We start from the raw sequence: 26,357 nt of genomic DNA, 5'->3' as shown, positions 1-26,357 counted from the left end.
AATACAGTAGCAGTTATTTTAATCACACCAGCCACAGTATTTCAGTCGCTGGGAAGAATCAGCTGTCCTATCAGATGTGGCTGCTCCACAGCCAGGCGGCCCCAGCCCAGCAGAGCAGCATCCTGCTAATGCAGTTTGCTGTGTTTGGGTAGTCAAAGATCCGTCTGCAGGCCAATTTGTACCTGTGTATTGTTGATAGACAGCGTGCCTCGGGCACAGAGATACTGCATGCAGGAAATGGATTCTCATTTAACCGTGTTTAATTTTGTTCTCTGCATCTCCATCATCCATCTTTCCATTTCTCTGCCCACCCAAATTGCTAATGCGAAACAAAGCTACTTCTGCCACCACAGCTCCTAAAGTGATGTGTGACGATGCAATGATCGATTTCCCACTCCAGGAAAAGTGGGTCATTGTACATGTTGTACCACAGCAGGCTGAACCAAGCCGGTCGTGCTGACATTGGGCTTTTACAGATTTGTTTTAAGAAGTTCAGACCTGAGGCTGTGAATATCCAGCCCGAACACCTCTGGTTTTTGATGGGAGCTCTGCCATTCTAAAATCTTCCTTAGCAGCTTAGAGAGATCTGAAGTCATCTGTGCTCCTCAGCAGACAGTACTCTGATTATGCATTTTATATCTTACTTCCATGTTTGCGCCAAGAATGGAAAATACAAAATTCTTCCAATTCCTAGATACGGGTCCAGTTTCAGGTTTGTCATTTGCCAGGAGAGAAAACCCTAAACTAATTTAAAAATATGTTTTAAATATAAAATGGTGCAATTAACAGCTTTTGCAAAGGATTTTAAATTAGTGAGAAAAATACTAATTCAAACTGCTCTTTGAAAAAAAAAATCCACTATTTTTACTCTTCTTTTGTGGTCTTGCAATAGTGTGTAATACTTTTTTTATGTAATGAGACCTGTTGAAACCCACTTTTAGATTGAAACACCTTAAGACTGCCTCTTGTAATACCAGGGAGACATCACTTGAAGAGGCAAGTCTCAGTATTGGTGTAGAACCTGCCTCCTTATCTGCTGAAATAGAACAGCAAAGTTGCAATCAATTGCTGAAAGGGGAATATTTTGCAGGTTTTTCTGAACAGCCCAATAAGTAACTGAGCCCAGATGTCACGGCAGAATCCAAAAGGTCAAGGCAGGAGAGGATTTGATTTTGATTTTCATAGGAACAAAAACCACCTAGAAAATTTAGCTCTTAAAATTGTATCTTTGTTTTTTATGAGAGTTGAAACCATGTTCTGGGAAATGATTTAATGGACAAGTTGGATGAGACCGTTCTCCAGGGCCTATAAATTTTTGCTTTGCTTTAGACAAATCCTTACACAAGTACCTTCTCTAATTTTTGCACACCCCAACGGGTAGTGTCCTCAAGGGCAGAGAATCCTAATCAGGTCCTTAAATCCTTACACTTGAATAATCCCTACTGGGATGAGCAGTTTCGGCCAATAAGGACTGCACTTTTACTTTCCAACCGTGATGTTTGGCAGTCGTGACCTGGCGTGTGGAGAGAAAGTCAAAGGAAAGGCTACAAATATCTCCTGATATGGAGACAGCCTCCTTTGGAGGCAGCATAATCCACTGCCTTGGCATCTGTGCTGAGCAGGGTAAACCTGGATGGACACAAAACCACTTGCAGACAATGCTAATTACCTGAGGGCGCTGCTCTAGTGACCCCTGAGCTGAGGAAGTGGGAGAGAAAATCACTGTCATTCCACAAATTTTCCTACTCTGTTCCTCCTCCTGCCGACCATCTCCTCTGCTCTGGAAACACCACAAATGTGGAAGGTTTGCAGGTAGGCAAAGAGAAGCATAGCAAATGGCAGAGCCAGCCAGGGCTGAGCACACTACTCGCTGATAAACCTGGCCAAACCCTTTCCTTTCTGAAACAGAATCCCTGGAATGGATGTAATTAACAAAGAAACAGACAAAAACTACCACTGAATGAAATTTAAACATCAGCAGACCACAGCACAGCCAGGAAATACCAAGTACAAGCAACCATCCCTTCATCCTGAATTCACACCATTTTCTGCTTCTGTTTCCTGTGCAGAATTATCACTCATTCAGAAACTGCTGCCGGGGGGGTGTGGGGGGTGGATGCAGAGTGGCTTGGGACAGCCTTCATCTGACTTTGCAGAAACACCAAACAATTATCTCATTTTGAGGTGGCTCTCTGGAAATATGTAGTATAATGCACTATATTGGGGGAAAAATAGCAGTTTTGTGGGATGCTTCCAGCAATACCCAGAATGATGAGTATTACTGGGGGAGGAAAAATCTGTGTGATTCTAGGGGTAGTGGGGGTGGAGGTGTCTCTTGCAGTACCCAAAAAGATACATACCACTGGAGGAGAACAAAATCTGAATGATTTCCATGAGGATTTCTGGAAATACCCGGCACAGCACCGAGCTGTGTGATTTCTGTGGGGGACAGATTCGAAAGGGATGGGAAACTGCGTGGTTTTGGGGCGGGGAGGAGGGGGGTCGGACCCCTCTGACAGCACCCCGAGTGATGCACACAAGTAGCGGGGGGACCACGAAGGACAGGGCCCCCTCGCAGCACGCACCGGGGGGCGGCAGAACGAGACAAGCAACTCCCGACAGACACCGCCGGGGCCAAAGCGCGGAACCCGAAACTGCGAACGGCGAATTTCCGCGGCTCGGCGACACACCGTCCCCCAGCCCCGCCGCTGCCGGCGGCGTCCTCCACAGATACACGCACACAGGCGGCGGGGCGGGAGCGGGAGCGTGCACGGGAGCGGGAGCGCGTACACGAGCGCGCCCCCGCCCCGCCGCCGCGGCCGCTTTAAGGGCGGCGGGGGCGCGCCGCCGGGGCGCCCGGCGCGCCGCCGCCTCTCCTCGCCTCGCCTCGCCGCCGCGCCGCGCTCTCTCTCCCTCTCTCTCCCTCGCCCCGCTTTAAAGTCTCCGCCAGGATCCGGGCTCGCCCGCCACTTCCTGTACGGCAGGATGGAGCGCGCCGGGGCCCCGGCTGACCGCCGCCCGCCCGCCCGTGCGCGGAGGCGGCTGTGAGCGCCCCGTCCGCGGCATGCGCGCCCCGCCGCTGCTGCCCGCCTGAGCCGCGCCGCCCCGCGCCCGCCGAGCCGCGCGGGGGGGTCCCCGCGCCCCGCCGGCGCTCGTCTCTGTCCTCCCCCTGCCCCGCGCTTGGGGGGATTTTTTTTTTTTCTCCGTAGAGAAGGCGAGCAGGAGCCCCCCGCTTTCTCCCGCAGGGACAGGGGTGCGGGGAGAAACTTATTTTCAACAAGTTTTTTTTCTCCCTTCCCCCCCCCCCTTTTTTTTTTTCCTCCCCTTGTGTGTTAATTATTTTAGCCCCTTTCCCCTTTCGATGTGCGGCTTTGGACATGCGGAGGCTACTGCAACCGTGTTGGTGGATCTTTTTCTTGAAAATCACCAGCTCCGTGCTCCATGATGTGGTGTGCTTCCCCGGTGAGTGAGCGCGGCGGCTGGGGGGGGGCTCCCGGTGCCTCATCCACACGTGTTCGCGACCCCCGTGGGGAGCCGGCGGGGCACCCCGCGGGCGCGGAGGATGCGCTGGGGATCGCGGGGGCCCCTTTGCCGGGGCGGCCCCAGCGTTGGGTCTCCTCCCGCTCCGCAGCACTCTCCCGGCTGCGGGCAGCGCTGCCCGCGAGTGGGGCCGTGAGCGGAGCACGGGCTCGGCTCCGCGCTCCCGCCGCGGTGTCCCCGGTCTCCGGTGCACTGCAGCGCCCGGCGGCGTGGAACGGGTTGGGGGGGTCGGTCCTTGCTCGCTGCTTTTCTTTCGTGGGGCTGCCTGGAGCTCCCTTTGTGCTGCGGGACCGCCGCTCGCCGCCCCGAAAGGCAGCGTGACTCCGCGCTCCGACCCCGCGTCGCAGCCCCCCGGTTCCCCCGCCAGAAACTTCGCGCTGCGCGGGTCCCTGCCCTCCCCGCCCCACTCGTGTCCGCGGTGGGGGTCTCGCCGTGCCGCGTGCTGACCTTGGCAGGGCGGGGGGGGAGTCCCGCGGGGCTGCGCGCCCGCTCCGCACCGGGGCTAGAGCTGTGCAGCCGCCACCGCGCACCCGCGGGAGCGGGGCTCCGCGGGCGGGGGGCACTCGGCGACCACCGCGCAGTTCTCCCCCCACTTCGAACCCCGCGGCCGGTGCCTGCGTATCGCTATGGCCCCTCGTCGAACCGCAGGGCTCGCGTGTTTCGGAGCCGGGTGGGCGCTCGCCGCCCCGCTCCGCGCTCTGGGACGCGCGGCGCCGCCGCTGCCCCCGGCCCGGGGGAACTCGCGGGGCTCGGGCTCCCTCCCGCTCCCGCCGCCTCCGCAGTGCCCGGGCCGCCCGCCAGGGGCGCTGTGGCGCCGCCGGCGCCCCCGCGGGGCGCGCGCCCCTCCGCCGGCGCGCAGCGCGGGCCCCGCCCGGCGCGCTCCCGCCCCGCGCGCGCTCCCGCCGGGACCCGCGGCCGCCCCGGGAAGGGCCGGGAGCCCCGGGAAGGGCCGGGAGCCCCGAGGGATCGCGGGGTTTGTTTTGCCCCGGGCTTCCTCCCGCCCGGCGGGATGGGGCGGGGGGTCCGCGCGAGCCCCTCCTGCAGGGAGCTGCCCCCACCGCGGCTTCTCCCGTCCTTGCCGTGGGCTCCTGAGGCTGCCCTGGCTGTTCGCCGCGGCCAGGTGTGCAAGAGTCTAATGAAATAATTATATTCTGGAGGTTCTATGGGAACTTTCACTTATGCGATTTTTTTTTTTAATTTAAAAAAAAATATTTCTTCCTGGAATGCCCTTTTTTTCCCTAACACCAAATGCAGAGCTAAGCAGATAGACCCATCCCATTCCTTCCAGCAGCTTCTCACATGGTAACATGATTTGAAGCAGAAAGAAACTAAGTTGGGGAGAGGGTTAATACCTCTGCAGCTTTGGACGAAACATTTATCTTCTTTGTATTGATTTCTTCTCAATTTCAGCCCTTGGAGTGATGCCTTTCTCTCTGGTTCTGATATATATTGTATAGTAATTACATCTAGAAGGCAGGCTCCAGGAATGCTGCAGGAAAACAAGCCCTGATGTTGGTTTAATATGACAGTATTGTATGACTTGCTGATTTAGATCAGCGGTGTTTGAACCAGATAATATTTGCATTATGGTTCGAATATGGAGATGGATGCAAGCAGAGGGTAGTAGGACTCTTGCAGAGTGTTGGTAAACTCTTTAATGCCAGAAGCCATAAAACAGCTGTGTAATACTCGGGAATGTTTCAGGGCTGTTCGTTTTGCCTGGAAAGCAAACTATTTTCCAGAAAGGCTTTTATGCCTTTAGTTTTGGTCCAGAGCTACCATGTTAGAGCTCGGTGCTTGCTCGCTGCCGTGAGCTTTCCTCTGAAGAGCAGCAGTAGCCGGTGTGCGTGCAGCGAGGGCTGGGAGCGAAACATCCTGAGAAACGGGGAGCCTCCGACTCTGATCCCGCACATCAGAGATGCCCGAGGCAGGGAAGCTGCAGGGAGGATCTCTGTGGGCTATAACAGGACATTGGTGCTGACAACATCCAATGGCAAATCATCGGAATTTGTGTTGGCAGGGAATCCCGGCCAGATATTAACCATTTTGTATCTACCACAAATGCTTCTGTACCTTTTCATAGCATTTTCTAGAGAGGATTAAAGAAGTAAGGTGCTTGTCAGCATGGTTTTAATTTGTAAGCATCCTTCTTCCCCGTTTCATGTCTAGCTCCCTTTAAATGGAGGAGAGGTCACTACTTGTTTTCTCCCCTGCAAATCACTTTACTTTGTGAGGAAACATAAAGGCTATTCTTTTCTTTGCTCAGTAACAATAAATGAACCATGTAGAAAATAAGTCTTTGCGGTATTTCTTTGTTAGTAGTGTTGTAATAGGGTTTCACTCTTTAAGTAGGGATTTTCGTTGTATTGCTCTGGTTGCAGTAAGAGAAAGGAGTCACTCTGGCAAAAAAATATGTGGGTAAGGTTTTCCTCTTTCTGAGCTGTTTAGTGTATTTCTCTGTGGGCTTGTCACTTGTAATTGCATTGGTTAATAAATCAAACCAAGACAAAGTAAGAGAGGTTGTTTCCATGGGGTCTGTTTGCTCATTAATCTAAATTCACAGTATCAAACATCAGTAAGACATAAATATTAGCATTAAGGCGATATCCTTACTATCTGATTTCTTGGTGCTTTGCCAAGAGAGAGTAAATATTTTTTTGTGAAGGAAAAGGTACACATTTATGCAGTTCTTAGCTCTTCTTTTGACACTCCTGTTGTCTAAGGATTGACAATTGCTACCATTATCTTAGGCTAGATGCATAAATAACAGTAATTTTCTTGAGTCTAAAGATTAGCTCCCTGGTAATGAATCAAATTGTTGCTAACCTGGTAACTGCCTAAATGGGTTTTGGATTTTGAGTCTTCACAGGTCTGAGCTGAGAGTTCATTTTGCACGCAACTGTCTTCTGCTTGGAGGAAAAATTATACTGGGAGCTATGCCTTATGAACTAAGTAAATACTACTTCAGAGATTCCTAAAGGTACAGAGAAGACTGGCTTTGTCTAGTGAAGATTTTACAGGGGAAGGTGCATTGTGCACGTAGAGAAATACGGAATGTACAGGAGAGGGCCCTCCAAGACTTTATTTAGTCCTGTGGCTTTTATGAAGATGACACTTCGTACATTTTAATTATCCCTTATTTTCAGTGCTGTTTCAAAATATGTTATAGGGGGTTGCTATGTAGTCCTTGCAGATAAAGACAGTCAAGTGAGCCTTCCCAGGCTGCAAGAGCTGAGCTTGTGATTTGCTTTTTGAGGGGGGAGCTCCAGGGAGAGCTTTGCTGTCCCTTAGCAGCCTTGTGGTTAACAGGGCCTGGACCCAGCTTGCAAAAGTCTTCCAGTAATCACAGGAGCTGTCTGTGCTACCAGCCAGAGGAAGAGCTTCCTAAAGTTAGGAGGGAGGAAGAGGCATCTCAGAAGGAAAGGATTTTAGAACATTCAAAAAAAAAGAAAGGAACACAGTTGGAGAGTAACTGGAATTCCCTCACGGATACTGCAATATCTACAAAGCCAGTACCCAGGCTGGGGATGTTGCTCTGCTTGGAAGAACAAGGAGGATTTTTTGCCTGTGCGTATGAGTTAGGATTTCTTTTATTGCTCTCTTATCCCCTATGCCCTCTCTTTTTTGTCTAGGAAAGGAGGATGTGAGGGTTTCTGATCCTGTTCAGAAAAGAGTGTCTTAGAGCAGTGATGAACTTCTGTGAGGCAAGCAGAGATGCCGTGTCCTTCACCTGTCCCATCTGCATCCACACTGGAAACCTTTGGGGAACAAAAAGATCCTGCTTGGTACCATAAAAAATCACTGGAAAACACCTGTTGATTCAGTAGGGTGATGGTTTCACTCCCAGTTTCTGGGTCTTTGCAGGGACAAGTGTTGGCTGTACTGTTACCAAGTTCAGTAAGTTTAATAGTTGGAATTTGTTTCCAATTACTGAAAAGACAGCTAACAGCTCTATCCATCTTATAATCAGTGCTCAAGGACTAACATACTTACAGTTTTCTGAAATAAATGTTATTAAAGTTGACTCTAATTTAAATGTTCAAGTTTCATGGTTAAATTAAGGAATGACTTCAAACTATTAATCTCAACTGTCCTTGGAAAAAAGTGCTAATCATTTGGTTGCTGCTTTTTAGCAGCCAAATGAACATGTGGCATGATGTGCTCTGAAGCCTAAGGGTCTAGTAATAACACTGTTCTTTAGCTAATATATAACTTTAATCAGAGAAATTATGAAAAAATGAGCCTAATTTCTGTTTGCCCAAGTTATTGTGCTTCCATTTTTATAGAGCTGCTCCTGTGTGTTGGTGAAATTGTAATTATTTTTTTGTGCCATGCTACTTTAAGTTTAATTCTAAACAACAATTCTTAAGTATTTTAGGAAGTGAAAGCTTATCTGACAAATGTTTTTAAAAATATGGAGTCATCTGAGGATTTAGCTATGCACCACATGGGTTAATTTATGGCTTATATATTCCTTCTGAGGACTGCTTGCTGCTTTAGATGTCTAAATATCTTAATCAAGTTTTCCCTTCTTCATGAGGTAAACTCACGGCAGTGTTTCCTCCAAGTGAAAATTGTGGATCTGCGTTTTCTTGCACAGGTTGATGGGAGCAGCTTCACAGATTGCCAGGCACAGCCCAGTTCCACCAGGGAATGTCAGTTTTGTGAACACATGCATGGGTTGGAAGCAAAGCGGAGAAGGAAGATGTGCATTAATGCTCCCTTTCACCCTGAGCAGAAGAACCTGGGCCAACTGGAGGTGCCCAGCTAGAGAGTAACTTTGGATGAAAGCAGCTAGTTTCCACACATGTGTGTCCATAAACCTTTAGAGGAAAAAAAAAAAAGGGCACAGAAAAGTGATCCTTGAGTGCTGTTAATTTTTCCATTACTCAGTATCTTGCCCTGATGATCATGTTATTTGTTTTGCAGGGTACAGATTACTTGCCCCAGGGCAAGTCAAGTTGGTTTCTTCCTTTCAGTGGTGGTAGCAGGTCCTCCAGTGCTCCAAGATGATCTCAGCCCACTTCACTGAGGACAAGTGTGCTGTTGAATGAATCTGGGCTGCACTGGTTGTGTCTCCAAATGCTTGCATTTCAATGTGCACACATTTCTTGAGGCACAGCTGCCAGGACACAGCAGATTCCAGCTCTGTGCCTTGAGCTGTCACATATTTGTGGCCTAAGCAGAATCTCTTCCCACCCTGAGAGTGAACAGATGAATTGGGGAGCAGACTGCAAGCACAGCAATGATGCTGCTGAGATAGTCCATGGATATTGCTATTCTTGTCTCATTTTTCCTTTCCCCTGATATTACTGCTGGGAAGCTGGAGGAGACAGTGGTGGGAATAAACTCCCTGCTTTGGGGGAGGAGGAGTGAAGGCACAGGGCAGTAAGGGAGCTCAGGAGTTCATGCAGTCACTGTGTTTAGCTACACTGAATGGCTCACTTTACAGCAATCTGAATTAGTATTCAAGTGAACTATGGTTAAAGTAAATGAGTTACTGTATGGCCTTTTGGTTTTTTTTCATGTGGTTTTATTATGCATCTCCAAGTTTGCTTGGGAGTTGAAGTACTAGTGCTCTTAATTACCAAGACATTTGAATAATGATGAACAATTTTCTAGAACTTAAAACATGTCTGCATCATGCACCTGCCAGCAGTACTGGCACATAAAATCTCAATTGATGTGGGTGTTGCAGTTTTTCTATGCATAAATGCTGCAGTGATGCCTGATAGATGTTTATCCTGCCCAGTGCCTGCTTTGAGGGACTTATAGTGTGGGGGCCTTTCTAAAGAAAATCTAGGTGTTTTGAGACTTAGATGCTTAGCTTAGGAAAGCTCCTTTGAAAAATCCTTTTCTCTGCTTGCAGCAATGTAATGAATGAAACCTTGAGCCCTGAAGAGCTGCAGTGGTATTTAGGAGCAAAATGCAGGATGTTATTTGGTCTTGTGGCAGCTGCTTTGTTCTTTTTTTGAAATAAAATGCGCCTGTCTCTCTGACAGAGTGCTGTTAAAAGTTCTGTTGGGAGTCAATTTATTCTGCTGACAGGAAAGGAAAGCTATCTGATAACTTCGCACAGGCAAAGTAAGAGTCGTTCAGTTTTCCCTCACCTCACTCTTTCCATCTTCTGTTCTTGCAGGAGGCTTGCGAGAGACATAGGAAATGCTATACTACTTGCTTTAACCGAAGCAGTCCTTGCCCTTTTCTTGCTCCTATAAAAGTGTCTACTTGGATTATTGTTTTTTAACAGTCTGAAGTCTTAGACCTGGGGTTCCTCGGAGAGGTTGTCAGGCTGGATGATGACCAGTGTTGGTTGTCCCAGAGTGGAAGGGGACTTCAGTGTAAGAAGAGATGAACACTGAATAAGCAGGATGTGATGGTAATGTTCTGCCAATGCACTGTAAAAGTAATTTTTCCACTGCAGAGGTAAATAAAAACATTTCTGTCCTGACCCGTGTTGATGGTCCTCAGCTGAAAGCAAATAACTTTGTTTTGGTCTGTACATTTCTTTGGAACAAGAATGTCCCTGAAGGAACTCCCATCACTGAGAACCACTGTCTGCCTTTGTGTCAGTTTGGTGCACTCAGAAATGCTCCCCTGAATAATTTTTTTCCCCTTTTTCCACATCCCCTCTCCCCTTCTGGATTTTACAAGAATTTGGTTTATATCTTAGAAGGTAGTGAAGTTCGTGATGCGTGCCTCAAAATAAATAGGTTTTGACAAAGAGCTTTTTAGGGCAACTTTAGTGGCGTTTTTTGGTGGGTTTTTTTTTTTTTAGACATATGTTTCTATTAAACCCCTGTTTAGTGGCCTCAGCATGAGGCTTGTGTCCAGCCATCCCTCCCCATTCCCAATCCTCAGGAAACAATAAAGATACCTAGTAACTTTCAAATAATTAAGTGCAGATCTACATTGCCATCAAAATTGAGTTTAAGGATTAAATTTTTATAGACTTTCATTGACATTTAGATTACTAAGGTGCTTTTAGACTTGTGGAGATTATGGTATAGATTTACTGCAGTCAAAGTAGAAATGAGGGATTGTGCAGCATGTCTGTCTCTTAAACATTGCATCCATTCATTGGATGGGCAGAGAAAACCAGCTGAAAGTCTCTTCTTCTTGGCCTCCATTCTACTTGTAGGTAGTTGGGTTATTACTGTTACAGTGCAGAAGCTTGTGTATTTTGTATTTAAATCCATGCTTAAAATGCAACTAAAATTTGCCTGTTGACAGCAGTTGCATCATATTTTAATTGGTGAGAAGTGCTAATGGAGTGTTCAGGTTCTAAAATTAGTTGTTTATTTTTCCTTCTTTGCCCAAGGGTTTTGCATCAGATTATATGGTTTCTGTATAACTGTTTGTGTTCTGAAGTGACACCTTTGTGCAGTTTTAGCTATTTAAGTAAGTGTTAAAAGTTTGTGCTCAGTGACAGCAGTTTCAGAAACTGTGACTTTTTAAATTGTTTCTTACTACATTGTTTATGCATTGCAAAGCGCTTCCCTCCTGTTTACTGTGAATTAATTCATTGTTATATTTGCAAGCTGGGGGTGCAAATTGTGCATGTTCTGTTATTTCTTCTCTCTGTGCAATGGCAGAGCCTCAGCTGCTGCACACCATCATGGCATGACTGCTGCTGCTGCTGTGGCAGCTTTCACCAGGTGAGGATTTGTCCCATAACCCTCATCATGACATTATTCTGGAATACAACTGTGCTTGTTATTGTCAGTATTCCCTTTGGGTGGCCTTGTGTCAGAGGGGTGCTGTTTTAATACTGTCTTTACACTTCTCCAAAAGTTTTTCTTTTACTGTGTGGTGAAATGCAAACCCATCTCCTAGTATGAGTCTGCCTGTGGTGAAGCAGAGATGTCCAATCTGTCCATTAAAATTCTGGCTTTCTGGAGGATGCTTTATCATGTCTATCAGTCCTTGCAATTGTTGTCATTTGTCTCTTTTAAATCAATTATTTGTTTGGTGGCCATTTTGAAATTATCCCAGACTTCTTTCTATCAGCCAAGTAGTTATGAAAATAAATAAGCCACCAAAAAAAAGTGGTGCTTGAATTACTGAATATCAAACTACAAATATATAACTACTTTAACAACTGTCTCTTATCTGTGTCACTTTTCTCTATTAGTTTGAAGAGCCCTCTGATATTTTGTTACCATGAGAGTACTTCCACATTAGGATAAAACCATGTTACAATGTCCTGATTAACCCAGTGACCTGAACCTCACAAACCTTTTGTCATGAGATTTTATCCAGTCCTTGAATAATTTTTTGTCAGAGTATTTTTTTTTAGCTTTTCTCTGGGTTTTTTCTTTTTCTGTAGAAAGGTGCACACCAGAACTGAACACTGGTCTTGTTCATATTATGTATGTGCAATGCTATTGCCCTTTCTGTTTGTCCAGGGATTTTCAGTGGCCTATTTTTCTGGCGCAGCAAGGAAGCTCATGTTGATTGTTTGCCTAGTATGACTTCTAGATCATTATTGGAGTCAGTGCTGAACAAAACACTCTGCTGTTCAGTAGATGTGGTGTGGATCACTGATTCTTAGGGTTTCTAACTTTATTTTCATAACCTCTTCAAATTCATTTTCTTTCCCTGTTTTTTAATAATTTTTTTTAACGTGGCTTGAATGCTGCTATGACGGGAATCCTCTGCAGTCTTAGTGCTCAGATCATTTATTCTGGTTTTGTTTGTTTCCTTTTTAAGCCCAGCAGTTTTTAAGGGAGTACCAATCCGTGCATCCTCTAACAGTCCAGGTGACGTGGAGCTATCTAAAGAGCCAAACTCAGGCTTTGACTTCTGTCAGACCTTGAAAGTTTCACACTGCTCCAGAACCTGCCTGTGACCTTCTGGCCACACCTACCACCCTGGGTGTGGATTAGAGACGAGCTCCATCAGACACCAGCAGTGGGCATTGCCATGTGGTGCAATCCCAAGGAGGCAAAGCGTTTCCCAGGAATGTGGGGGAGGGTTTGCCGTGTCCATACCTTCACCCTGCTACTGTTCATGGTGCTGCTCCTTTTGGTAGAAAGCGTTTCTTTTCCTCCTCTGCTGGAATCGGGTGGGGGGACTGGATGTTGAGGTATTGGCAAGAATTGAGACCTGCTGTGTTACTGTGACCCTGTGTCCATTGGGGCAGCTGTAGGTGCACAGTTTGGGGTAATCGGGAGTGGGGCTGTGGCTGAGCCTCCTCCCCAGTGAGCTGCAGCTGTGAGAAGCAGGTGAGCAGCACTGACAGCAATGGAGTGCCCAGGGGCACTGAGCAACCCCCAAAGGGAGCAGAGGGCACACAGGTGCAATGCATGAACCATGAGGGGATAAAAGGCTGGGCTGAAGAAAAAGAAGGGCAGAGTTTGCGGCCTTCTGAAGTGGTGTGGTGTTCTTCTGTATGGGCCTTCTGATGAGGTATGGTGTTACTCTGTTTGGGGGAATGCTTAAAGCTTTCTGAAATTGTGTGGTGATACCCTCTGTGTTGAGACCATCTCAGCTGTGATGGGTGGCCTCCCTTGGATCCTTTTAGCTTTTTACCTCTAGAATTGTCAAGCTGCTATCACAGTTTCCCTGTGCTGTGGAATTTAGTTCATGGACTTTCCCAATGTCTTTGATTTGGTTGGTGTTTATAGAGAGATGACACAGAGGGAAACTTCATGGAAATCAAAAGGAAAGCAAAACAAGTTACTTGAAATCTAGCGAACAAACTTTGATACTAAATGCTGAAATAACTTCAGGTGCTGCACCAGCCTATTTTTGTGGCACTGCAACTGTGTTTTTCTTCTATTAAGTGGTTTTGGGTTTTTTCCCCACATAGAGACCCATGTAAAATGCAAGAGGACAGAGACCCTAGAAGAGAAATGTAAAAAATCTTTTATAAAATGAATAAAATACAGCATGAACTGGAGAAAAAGTCCCATGTTGATACCAAAAAGTTGATACCATGTATCAAATGGTGAAAAAACAGTCCCTTCTCCCTGACCTGATGTTATCTGGGAAGAGCCTGAGGTATGCAAAGGTATGTGAGAAAGTGGAGAGATATTTATGACTAAAGGAGAGAGGGAGACCTGCCTTCCAAATATAGGAGCCTTCACAAAAACCACTTAGAAGACCTGATCTGTACCTAGCAGGTAAAGCTGGCCCAAGTTCTGGTGTGCTGAAAGGATCATAAATCATGCTGGATTGATCCTGATGCTCTGGTGTGCTTCAGGCAAGCCCTGGCAGCGCGTGCTGTCTGGAGAGCAGAGAAGAGTGGCCAGGCAGTTTGCCAGGAAGGTTTTAATTAGCCTTTAACGTGATGGGCTGGATGACCATCACCAAAAGTCCCTTGTAGTGCTGTTGTGTGCTGCACACGCTCTGCCTGCGCACCCTGAGCCCTGCTCTGTGCCTGTGCTGGCCCTGGAGGCTGGAGTGCAGTGGATCAGAGCTGCTGCAGCCTGGAGGTGCAGGCTCCTGTGCAGGGATGGGCAGTGTGTGCTGATTCTGGGACTTGCTGGAGCGTGAAGCCTGTGAGTAATGGTAATGGGAACGTATTTCAATTTGTAACCCGTTCTCCTGTATCAAGATTGGACTACTTCTATTCTGTTCCACATGTGCATCACTTGGGGAAACATGCTGATAGTACTAAACATTTAATTGCTTCTCTTGATTTTATTTGTAAATTAGAATCTAGAGGATCTGTAAGGAAAAAAAAAAACCCAGAGCTTAATTGGATAACATTTTAGAGTCGCTGAAGAAAAGAGAATGTTGCTCTCCAGGTTTTGGAGCTGAGACAAATGCAAACTTATTTATTGATCCATACATATGATATCATATTTTAACTACTGTCTAAACTGGAGGTCATCTCTATGCTCGCTTGCTTAAGAATCTGTCTGTCTTATCACATCTTGTACTCATTTATAGTTGTTTCCATTTCTGGCTTTGTTGGAGAGACAGCCAGTGTTTCAACCTAAATTAAAATCAATAAGAAGCAATTTCGTTTGTTTTTTAACTACTAGAGTAGACTTTTTTTTTTTAAGTGAGTCTCTGTATGTTCAACTAAGTCACTTGGTTCTTTCTGTCAAGATAATTGCCAGGCCTCATTAATTCCTAATTTTTGCATATGTAGGAACTGGTTTATTTTCCAATGTACCTAACAAAATGTCAAATATGATTTAAAAATAAGCACTTACTCTAAGTCATCGCTGAGAAATAAATGCTATTAAAAAATCCTTGGCAGTTAGAAGTAGTTTAAAAATATCTTGGGGGCTGTAGTGAATGCTGAGACCCTGGAGTCCTGCACTGGCAAGGTAGCTGAGGCTTTCCCTGGCACATTTGGGCAGTGATCTGCAGGGATGACTTCCAGTGGAAAAAGCAGAGTCTGGGTCTCTGTGCTTTCAGTCTTTGGCTAGGATATTTCTGCATTATGCCAATTCATGTAAGAAGCTGTTGTGTTGTCAGCTGGCTTTTACCCCACAGCCAGCAGATTGCCAGCAATAACAATTATCCTGAGTCAAATTCAACATGGAATTCACACTGCAGTAGTGCCGGGGCTTCCCAGGTAAGGCAGTGGTGAGCCATCATGTAATATTAGAGAAAATACTTGAAGGCAGTGCTCTGATGAAATGTCCAAAAGAGGAAGTGTTGCCGCTCTTGTGAGTTGATCACAGGGTGACAAGGTAATCATCCTTGGTGGTTTGCTGGAAAGGTAAATGCCTGTATTTTTATCATGTGGTTCTCTGGGTTGCTGTGATCTTGCTCAATGCTTCTTGTAATTTAAGAAATGTTGAAGAATTTCTGGAATGCTAAATTCTGAATACAAGAACCTTTTGCTTGGTCTAAATCTCATTTCCTGTTTGACCTTCCTTTGAAGTGCCTAAGTGTTATGAGATACCTGTTACTTTAATTTCTTGGGTTCATTTTCCTCTCACCGTTTCCTTCCACTTGCTTTGATTCAGAGATGCTCATGAGTTAAGGAAGAGGGCAAAAAAGAGAGAACTGGCTACCCTGGTAATCAAAGCAAGAGACTGTTCTTTTAAGTTAATAGCTAAAGTAGTGTTTTGTAGGAACAAAAACATAATTAGTAACTAGATGACATGATGAAGAGCACATTTCCTTCACCCTTGGAGGCAGCACAGGAGTTGCATGTAGATTTCTTGAATTTGGTAACAGAACAGCAACAGCTAATTAGCTAACTAATAACTTAAAACCACATAGCAATGCTTGTTTATGTGCCAAGAAACCAGCTGTGCTTAAAATCCATAAGCACACCTGAGATCCAGGCATGTAAGGTAGAAGTGACTTGTCCACACACTAGTGACACCTACCTCAAGTGAGCCCCAAGCCATGGCTCAGTGTAAGGAGTAATACATCACAGCACAAACAGATGCTCTGCCAAAAAGGTAATTAATACTTCATGTCAAGCACTATCTGCATGTACTGTTTTCCCTATTTCATGCTATTAAGCTGTGTGACCTTTTCTCTTTCAACAATTAGTTTCCAAGGTGAAAACCAACTTAGGAAGAAAATGAACTTTTTTCATTGGCTCTGTGGAGTCTTGTAATTTCACAGTAATCTTGATTACACCTTCACACTGTACGGTTCTGACTTCATTGATCAATGACTCTTCATTCCTGTGGTTTGAGATTGCATTCCCCCCTTCACTTCTGTATTTGGGAGAGATGGTCAGGCGTTTTGGGCGCAGAGACAGATGAGGTTTGTAAGATGCTCACTGTCAATGAGTAACAACTCCAACTTGTCTCATTTGCACCCTATTAGTAACAAGTTCACTTGCTAAAAAGCTGAAGAGCAGGACAGAATTACTCAGAATTACTGATGTGCTTGACAGTTGTGCTTTCAGTTGAACTGAGGCTATGAGCACTTCATTTCTATAATGAAACAGTGTTCTTTCTTTCCAAACCAGGTGTTTCTAAACTAGGTACACTGAGACAGAGGCCTTACAGTTTGATTTTTACAGTCTCTTTGCTTCTGATTTGCCTTTTTTGCTTCTCTTTGTGTAGTAAAGGCCATCTGGAGTTTGCTGCTTTCAGTTGGATACATTGGACATTACCTTGAAGCAGGTGGGCTTTGCTGAAAGTGTTTATTGGTGAGGTGGACGTGAAATACAGAGCTTTGAACACATTTCTACTGGTTGGCTGGGGCGTGCTGTACTGGGTGAAATAAAGGATCAATGCCAGGGGTAGTGTCCTGTCTGCTCTGGAAAGCTGATGAACTATCCAGTGTTTCCCTTGGTGCCTTTCACTGGCTTTTGCTGTGATTGATATGAGCAGCATCAGCAAAAACTGGACCTCTCTGCCTGCCCTTGCTGTCTGTAGACATGTGCTCTGTGAGAGGCCTGCTCACTGTTGGTGTTTTATGATGGGGCTCTGCTGTCCTGCCTTCCAGGATGACATTGCAGGGGTGCCAAGGTGGCTGAGAAGGAGCTAATGCTGTGGGTTTGGATATATAACCAAAAAGAGCTCCAGAGACCTTTCAGCTGGACTTCTAAGGATAATGCAGTATTCATGTCTTGAGTATTTGTAGCATCTCCTAGAAATACCTTAGACTGAAGAACTGTGTATTGTTCAGAACTATCAACAGCTTCAGAGAGCTGCTTTGCTATTTCTTTGTCCTTTTGTCTGTCTTCCACTAATGGCTTGTTCTCATGGTCAGTGCTCTGTGGTTCTTCTGATTGTGTTTGCCATGTGGGTTCCTGAGTTGTTCTCCTTGGCTGCAAAACCAAAACCCAGCAGGGTTGCAGTGCTGCCTTCCTGAGCACTGAGCTGTCCTTGCTGTAGACATTTGCCTCTCATCTGCAGGAATCCTCCCATTGGGACTGGGGGCTCCTTTCTTTGCCCTCTCTGGTGTAGCTGGGCCTTTACAATCAGCAGGGTTTGCTGCCCAGCCCTTAGGTGGGCTGCAGGAGGATTTTGGGTTCCTGGATGCATGGCTGTGGGTAGCTCTGTCATCCATCCCCCTGGAGCACTTTTCCAGACACCTGGACCTGATTTCTCAGGCATTTATCTTCTCTGGGAAGGAGGATGCTCTGATGCTCTTGGATCACTGTCTGATACCAAATTGGGTTTCTTCCATTAGTAAAGCAGTAGGTGGAATATGGAATAGAACAAATATTCAGCAGATGTTGTAGTAGTTGAGTAGAACTGACTTTTCACTGGGGATTCATATGTGTGTCTGAATCCATGATTTAGAGACACCATCACATAATCAGTTTGGCTTTTTTTTTTAAGTATAGTCCTGTCCAACCCAGTAAGGGGGCTGTTTTATAGGGCAGGAAACCTCTTTGGTGTGTGATACTGAAGGCAGATGGCCTTGTGATTCCTTTGGCTGAAGTGTCTTTTGCTATTACTTTTCTGTTGACTTTGAAGCCAGGATTAGAAGTGTCCAAATAAGAACTGGTAACACCTGTTAATTTTGCACCAGAGTTGAAATGGTGGAGAACGGCTACACTGCATAGAAACAAGTAGTTGGTTACACAGGACCATTGGTTTTGGTCTTGAAAAAAAGTCCCCCTTCAGGCAGTGGAGATTTCCACCTTGAGTGTGATGGTGCAACCTCAGATGAAATCTGACTGGTGAGTGATTTATTGCAGTGTTGACAAGAAAAAACTTACCTACCACAGGCTATGCTGATGGAGGACAATGATATTTCATTGCAGTTTATTCCCTGAAAAGCTGTAGTGGCATTGATGTTTTATAGTTTACATGTTGCTTCATCAGTTTGGGCAGCTGGTGTCATGGAAGGGAAATGTGTGGAGATTGCTTGTTTTCAAACACTGATGCCGATGGACACATTTTTTGCAATGAGGGAAAGCAGTGAAGAAACAAGCTATTTGGACAATCATGTTCACAGCCAGATTTCTCCCCTTTTTTCTGTCTAGGCTCTATTTTGCCAACTATATATTTTCTTTAGTGTTTCAAGAAAAACCAGTAGAAACAGTGGTAACAGAGTCTATGTAAAATACACACTGGTGTTCTAAAATCAGTTTAACATGTATTTTAATCTAAACTTCAGCTGTATTTTTCTTTGCCACTCCTTTCCTAGTTCCTCTCTGTTTGGTGCCATCTCGGGAGTGTTTGTGAGGCCTGGAATTCTCACTGTGGAATATGGGAGAATTCTGCAAGTGACAATTAGAAGGAAATTGCATGGTATAATATACCAGATCATAGGTGATTTGCTCAAGCATAAAAAGGTTGGAAGAACCTGATGATAATTTTGTGGAAAAAAGAGTCTGAACTCTACCATGATTAGGGGAAATTGTGTATTGGAGGATCTTAAACAGAATCTGTTTCTGGTGTCCTGGTTTGAACCTTACTGTGAAAAAAGCACACCTTGAAGAGTGATGAGCTGTGTCTGAAGATCTCAGAGTCTCCTGATGTTCCCATATCACTGAGAAGAGCACCAATGGACTGGGCTGGAGCTGGTTTTTGAGATGATGAAGCTGAACGAACGTGCTAAAAATACCTTCTTAAGTTGGCTCGTGTGTAACCAGCACTTCTCAGAGGACAGCCTGCATTTCCATCAGTTCCAGGATGTTGAACCTGGTTGAATTGCTCTAGCTTCTGTTTCTGGGGTTGGATCTGACAGCCACTGAAGAGCTGAATGTGATCCCCCATCCTTGCAGTGAAGACCAGTGTGAACACATCACACCTGTGACTGGCAAACTGGACTCCTGGCTCTCTGTTGACCAAAGTCACTCCTGTTTAGAAGCAATTAAATTTAATTAAACTTGAACTATTTGGACCATGTTCTTCACAGTATGCTCATAAAACAGAGTCTGTTCTGGCTCTTCATGTTGCTGTGTCTTGTGTGTTTGGATGAGAAGCTCTGAGTAGGTGGCTGTGCTTTCTCCCTCCCAGACTCTGGCTCAGCAGGGTGCTGGCCAAGTATTTGGTGGTGCTTTCAAGACTTGCTGCACAAGGATGAGCAGGTGTGTGCCCAGGTAAATGCAGCCCAGGCTGACTGACCCAGCATGGCTTCTCACTCTTGTGGCAAGGGAGGAGGTCAATTTCTGTGCTGCAGCTTGTTGTGCTTAGCTCAGCTGAGGTATCAAATAGCCAGACTTCCTCCTGCTTTAATCTGTGTAAAGGCAGTGTGGGAGAGCAGCCAGCCCTTCTTGCCCTGGCAGTTGTACGTGCAGGTGTCAGCCTGCCTGGTTCCTCTGCTTGGGAAGCAAGACCAGGAGAAGTTTTGTGCTGCACAGCAACAGATTGAACTGAGTGGACCTAAGGAAGCTTGGGAGGACTCTGGTATCTTTGTGGGCAATGCTTATCATGCCAGCAGATGTCCTTAGGGGTCCCAATGTCTTGCAGTGCTGAGTATGAGTACACTGACAGTGAAGAAGAGCTGGTGTGTATTCTCCAGGGAGTCTTTTTTTTTTTTTTTTTTCCCTTTAATGGCTCGAATTCATTTTGGACACACCTGTCTTACCAGACCATGCTACACTTGAGAATAAAGGAGCCTTTCCTCAGTGTTATCTGAGGTTCTCTGACCAAGGGGATGCTACACCTTCACCCTTGCAGCTTCTCTAAGGTTGGCTGCAGCATGAATCTGTTTTGCTCTGGAGGTTCATAATCATGAAATCAGCATTGATACTGAGCTGGTGGAATTTTTCAAAGAGGACAAATAGCAGTAGTCTTTCCATTTCTCTTTAATCAGATAACCTCTTCTGAGAGAGACTGTGAGCTGGTAACTGATATGCAGTGCCTGAAACAGATCAAAAATGATACAGCTGCGAATTACTGATTAGTTTCTGAAAAAGCAGTTCTTTGTGGTGTGTAAAATAAATTGTCTCTGTGTGATGGTATTGGGATGCTGTTGATCATGCAGTAACCATCTTCACAAGGCTGAGTTTTCATTTAAAAAGGCATTATTGTCTGTTAAATATTTGGGCATTCGTATTCCCCCTGAGTTGATCAACTATTTGAAATGCATTATCTCACAGTGCTGCCACAATTAAAGAATGGCATGCTCAGGTGAAAGGGTTTGTCTGTTTCATAGATTGGAGAGATATGCTCAGTGAAAATGAACATCCTCCCAAGGTTAAATTAGCTATTTAAAGCTCCTCCAATTACAATCTTGGATAGAAGGATTTTTTTTTTTTTTTTTACATGGGTAAGAGTTAGCAGAGGACAAATGACATAATTGGAGGGGGAGACAGAGACTTGATACGTGCTTTCTTCTGAAAGAGTGAGAGGGAGTAGACAATGCCAGGGAGCTGCCTCAGATCTTAGTCCTTTCTGGTTGCTGTTCTCTCCAGCAGTTTTTGCAGGTTGGGAAAGAAAGAAAAAAGAGTAAGTGCTTGTGTAAAAATGTCCTGTGACTTCTCCCAGGTGTGCCATGTGGGGCTTGATGCTATCTGGCCTTTTTTTGTGAAAAAGTGACTCTCATATTGGGATGTATAAATAGTCTACTTTTGCTCACAAATAGCACAGGAGAATGTATTAGCTGGTGAACTGAACTGACATATTCCTTTGTGCACAAATTATAACAACTAAAATGAAAATTACACTCATAGAGAATGCACTCTCTTTAAATTAGATAAGGAGATTATGACAAAAAGATCATTGAATAAAGGGGGTTTTAAGCTATCCACTGAAATAAATGCATGACTTCAAACTTTGTCCTGCCAGAATTTATTAATAAAACACAATGAGGCATTTGGAATACAATGAAGACCTCTTCCTTTGAAGGTTACAGTGTAATTTGTGTAATTGTGTTTGTATAATTTGACTTCAAGATCTGTCCTTGTAATTTGGTAAACTGCAGATCTTGCTGCAATCTGCTGCATTTTTCTTGTGCCTCGCATTGACACATCTAATTGCCTCATAAGTATATACTCTGTTTAAAGCCATTGCATTGCCCTCTGGACCTTGAAAAATTCATCTTCTGCTGTGTAATGATAATCTGTGTGTGGATCTTATCTGTGCAGCATCTGGCCACCTTTGCTTGCTCCCTTGCTGAGCACACACAGCTAATTGCCATCCTGAATAACCTCGGTTTACGACCACACAGCTGAAGAGAGCTCGCTGTATGATGCCTTAATTTCTCCCAGCTGCAGAATGCCTTCTCTTGGCAGGGGAGCCAGAACTCGGAGTCACAGGCATCTTCTTGGAGCTGGCTGGTCCTTGCTGTGAAATCCCCCCTCCCTGTGTGTGTGGGGCACAGTTTGAGCTGGTCCTGAGCTTGGTGTGCTTCCTGCTGGAAGGGGGTGTGAGTGGCTTTGGGCAAGGTAGTGACTGGTGTTGCTAGGATGTGTGTGTAATTCTGAACATATCATTCTAATGATAATTTATTAAATGGGTTTAATTCTCTTGGGTTTTCTCAAGGTGTGGACTTGGGAAAAAGTTTCCATTTTGGTGCTACTTTGTTGCTGAGTTCCTTTGAAGTGAACAGACACTGTAGGCAAACAATTCACGTTCTAAGGCATTTATGCTTTGGGTTTGTTCACTTGGAGAGTCTGAGTTTGCTCTTGGCTGGTGAAGCAGGGAAAAATTTAAAATCTGGGGTAAAAGTTCGAAACGCTGCTGAGGGAGATAAAACCAAATTGGATAAGAGATGCCTGTGGGAGAGTTGAGGGCAGAGAGTCGTGTTGAGGAGTTGAGTCACTGAGCTCTGAGTGCAGGCAAAGCTAATTTAGAGATGGGGTTTTGTTGTGTTACAGTAATTTCTCCAATGGCTTTACTCAGCAGGGCCTGAAGAAATGGCTGTTGTCAAAGCCGTTGGAAACTTAAGATGTCTTTGAATCTTAAAATTACAGTGTTTTTTCCTAATTATTTAGGAAAGACACCTCTTCACATACGTATTGATTCTTAAATGAATGGTATGAGACTTGAAAAGAAATTGTGTAATTTACAAGTTATTTCTGCGTCCTTGGATTGAAATATGTGTAGAGTTCAGAGCAGAAGATGTTGAGTGAAGTTATACAAGCTTAATAAAAATAAACCTATACATGACTTTGCATAAATGGAAGAAAAATCAAAGGACTAACGAATTTGCATAGATAACATTTGAATTGTTAATTCATATTGCACTTCATTGCAAGGATGTAATTTTTAATTAAGAATAAAATGTGGTAGATATTTTAAATGGGAAATGATTATAATTGCAGATGGAAATTGAGGTAATGAGAACTGGTTTAATTAATTGTTAACATTTTTCTATTTCATTTTTTTTTTTAAGGCTTGTGGTCTGTGGACACGACATTTGTTTTGTAGATGTGTGTATTTAAACATACAATGATTAGGCATGAAATCCTGGCAGCAAACACAGTTTTGGTCTGAAGTTGTATGTGTTGCTTGAAAGTCTCTTGGTGGATGGACATTGGGGAATCTTGAATCAGACTGATTGTGATGTTTGTAGGATTGGTATCAAACTGAGGTAGAAAAATGTCCTTTTTAAGCCATAATTATATTTCACTGTGGATTTCACAGATGATACAAATACTTCACTGGAGAAGTTGAGGTCGTGTTTGTCCTCAGTAACCTTTGCCTTTCAAGTTGCCCATTGATAAATATGACAGCATTGACCTGAACTGAACTCCCCAAGACTCTGTGGCTCTGTTGTGCTCAGTCTGTGATTTCCCGATATGGCCCTTCAGGAAGCTGTGGGCAGCTCTTGGAAGAGCTGAGCAGATCCTGCCTGCCAGGGAGGGAAGGAGAACCTGAGTGAGCAGCTCCTGACATCAAACATCCTAGTGTGTGGGGGAGGCTCCCTACAGCCCTGCAGAGCAGTGTGCAGGCAGGGAAGGAGAGGAGATGGTGCTGCTGGAGGCAGAGGAACTCCAGGTGTGTGCTGGAGCAGCCCTGCTGCTGTGGTTTGCCCAGGGGTGTTTCACACAGCCTGCTTGGGCACCAGTGGATGCTCCCACTGCTGGAGAAGGTCCTTGGGCCCTGTGTGCACACCAGACTATGGCACTTGATCGTTTCTTCTTGTCAAGGTCTCTGAAGATTTACAGCCTTCTGTTGAGGGAAATGCAGTGTGAAAACTTAGAGAACAACCATTTCCTCTTCAGATAGCTGTGACACTGAGGTAAAGAAAAATACTTGAGTAGATCCCTTAGAAGAGAGGTACTTCTGCCATTTGAAAACTTGGTAAACTTATTTATCAAGCTTAGAGCTCTGCGTTCAAAAAGGATTTTGAAGTGAACAAAATTAGTGTTGCCACTTATGTTAAGAAGCACATATGACGTCTCTGTCGTCTCTGGTTGCAGAGGGACTTGGAGAAAACTACAATTAGCACTAATTGGCGTGGTGTCTGAATCTTCTATCTGTTGGTGTGAGAACGGACCCTTGAAATGATTGGCAGGAACTACCTGCCTGCTCTAATTCCCTCAAGAGCTGTTCTGTTGCATTGCAGCCCATCACAAATGAAATGAGTGTTTACCAGAAGCAGCCAGCTAACACGTGCCTGAATTATCCATGCAGCACAGATGCTGAAATTCAGTGCCAGTTACTGAATGTACTGGGTGCTGGTACCTGTAATAATGATGGAGTACATTGGTTTGTTTTTTTTTCTGACAAGTCTAGTGCTTTTACTCCTGCAGACATCATTGCTCTGTGATGCTCCACAGAATGGGTGGAGGGGGTTTGGCGCACCAAGCAGTTGTCTAACCTTTGCAGTATGTGGGGGTGTTTTTTTAAAATTTTTGATTTTTTGCCTTGTCACTTGGAAAGCAGCATTGCACCTGAAATCTAGCTTGTTATCCATGTTGGTCATGGGTAAAAATTTGCCAAATTAGATTAAAACTACATATGTAGAAAGACACATCCCTGCTTGGTTTTGGGTAAATGTAATAGAACCCTAAAGAGTAAACTATTATTCAGTAAAACGATAAAAGAATTTACTTGCATGGCAATGTAGTGGGGTTTTTTCCCCACCTGAAGTGTGCAACCAGAGATGTGAAGTATGTTAATGTCACTAGGGTAATACACAGCTGATAGCAGGGCAGTCATTTGCATTTCTTCCCCTTTCATTGTGTTTTTTTTTTTTCCCCTCAAGCACATGTGTTGGGAATTGAAAATGCAGTTTGCCTATTTTACACTGGCAGTCATCTTTCAATTTTTTTAATGTAAAAAATGAGTCCACAAACATGAGCAGCCGCTGATGTATGGGGCTATTGATGGAAATTGAATTTGCAAAGGGAAAATGGGATTTGGTTGTAGTCTGAAATGATAATGATGTAGCCCAAATGGATTTGTAATGGTCATTCATTCATTTTTTTCTGCAATTTTGTGGTTTGACGAAACATTTATGCAGGTGACTATGAAAGTAGTCCAGGTTCACTCTGTGTGGGAGTAACTAGCTAATGGCAAATAAAAGTATGCAAAGTCTGAGCTTGAGCCTGTGCCCGCAGACTTCAATAGTGGAAGGATGGGATGCTGTCATTTATTTTACTGAGAGGGGAAAAGTGGTTGGGGTCGTGCTTCTTTGAGATCTAAGAAATAATGGAAGCAAAACGTACCTTGACATAATTCTTAAAAATGGATGGGTTTGTAGGATCAACCTAGTGAGTGCTTTATGTAGCACAACAAATGTATGAGAGACTTTGCACCATGTCTGGATAAGCACAGACCTGGCCCTGAAGAATTTCCAGTCCAGCTATGATTAAACTACTGTGCATTACACTGAGCTGCTGGGTTAGCTGCTGTGCTCCTGTAAGCTGTACCTGTGTGGCAATCCCCACCAGCCTGTAGTCTGAATTTAGAGCTGCCAGTGGACTGCAGATTTTTATTTTTTTTTAAATATCCTGGGTGTAGTTTTATATGCCTTATGATAACATCTGTATTGTTCTGATTTCAGTGGAGCTCCATCTTCCCTCCTGTGAAAGCAAAAGAATGACAAGCCAGTGTTCATATGGTCAGAATAAACTGGTGGTGACAGGAAAATGATAATTTAATGGTGTGGATGGATTTTTGGCTTTGTTTTCTTCTTGTTTCTATTTTTTCCTTCTTTTTATAGACCAGTGAACGTCACACTTGTAAACTGCCTTCCATTTTAACCAGAGTATAGTCCTTGTTAAATGTTGTATAATTTAAAAGTATGAATAGAAGTAATTATGGAGTATGGGAAAAAGTGCTTCTGGCTTTATAAATATATCCCTTTTATAAAATTCTTTCCATTTAAAATCATTACAGCCAGTGGTTGAGATGCAGAGGCCCATGTGTACATGCCCATGTAATGGACTCTGATGGACTCCCTGGTTCCTTCCAGTGCAGAACTTTGTGTGAATCTGCTCTCCAGCTGCAGGAGACAGAAAGGGAGCACGTGAGGAAAACAGGGCACTGATTTACCTGTAGTTAACATTGCCCCTGTTTTCATAGTGCCATGGACTAAAGCTGGAGCTTTCTGGCCAGGAGCTTGGCTTCAATGCTCTGGAGCCCTGCTGGGGCTGGGCTGGGGGGAGCTGCAGGAAACCACCCATTGTGAGCAGGATCCCTCAAGTATTTCCTGCAATGTAACTTCAGCTGCTTTGGCTGCAGGCCTTACTGCCTTTGTACTTCTTAATTTTTTTTTTTAACCACTCCATGAATGGTCCCGATGCAGAAAAGGCTCTGAGCATCATAAATCTGTTTATTTTAATTGGCTTTGCTATCCTGAGGAGCTCAGGGCAGAGCTAGGTGGCTCAGAGGGCTGTGGGTGGGGTTTGGTTTGTTTAAATTTCAGTATTTGGAAGCTGCTGGTTTGTTTTAGAACCAAGCAGGCTGGGTTGGTTGCACATCCCATTAGGGTGAACAGTTTGGGGCAGAGACTGCTCCTCTGTCAGCATCTGCAGACCTTCCCAGAGCCTGGAGTGCTGCAGCACTATAAATAGCATTAAGGGACAG

The 26,357-nt window shown here is 44.8% G+C and overlaps 1 protein-coding gene across 1 annotated transcript in view; it reads left to right on the top strand.

Annotated features, from left to right (window-relative positions):
- Nucleotides 1–2,992: 2,992 nt before the first annotated feature.
- The window catches only part of PTPRG (protein tyrosine phosphatase receptor type G), a 394,385-nt gene continuing 371,020 nt past the window's right edge, over nt 2,993–26,357 (top strand). Inside the window, exon 1 of the mRNA XM_038149628.1 lies at nt 2,993–3,462. Within this exon, the coding sequence (XP_038005556.1) occupies nt 3,378–3,462 (85 nt within the window). The 5' untranslated portion in view covers nt 2,993–3,377. The remainder of the gene's footprint in view (nt 3,463–26,357) is intronic.

Source organism: Motacilla alba, chromosome 12 (genome assembly GCF_015832195.1).
Source record: "Motacilla alba alba isolate MOTALB_02 chromosome 12, Motacilla_alba_V1.0_pri, whole genome shotgun sequence".
Taxonomy (NCBI): Eukaryota; Metazoa; Chordata; class Aves; order Passeriformes; family Motacillidae; genus Motacilla; species Motacilla alba.
Note: the sequence above shows the minus strand (reverse complement) of the source record. Positions and strands in the feature narration are given on the sequence as shown.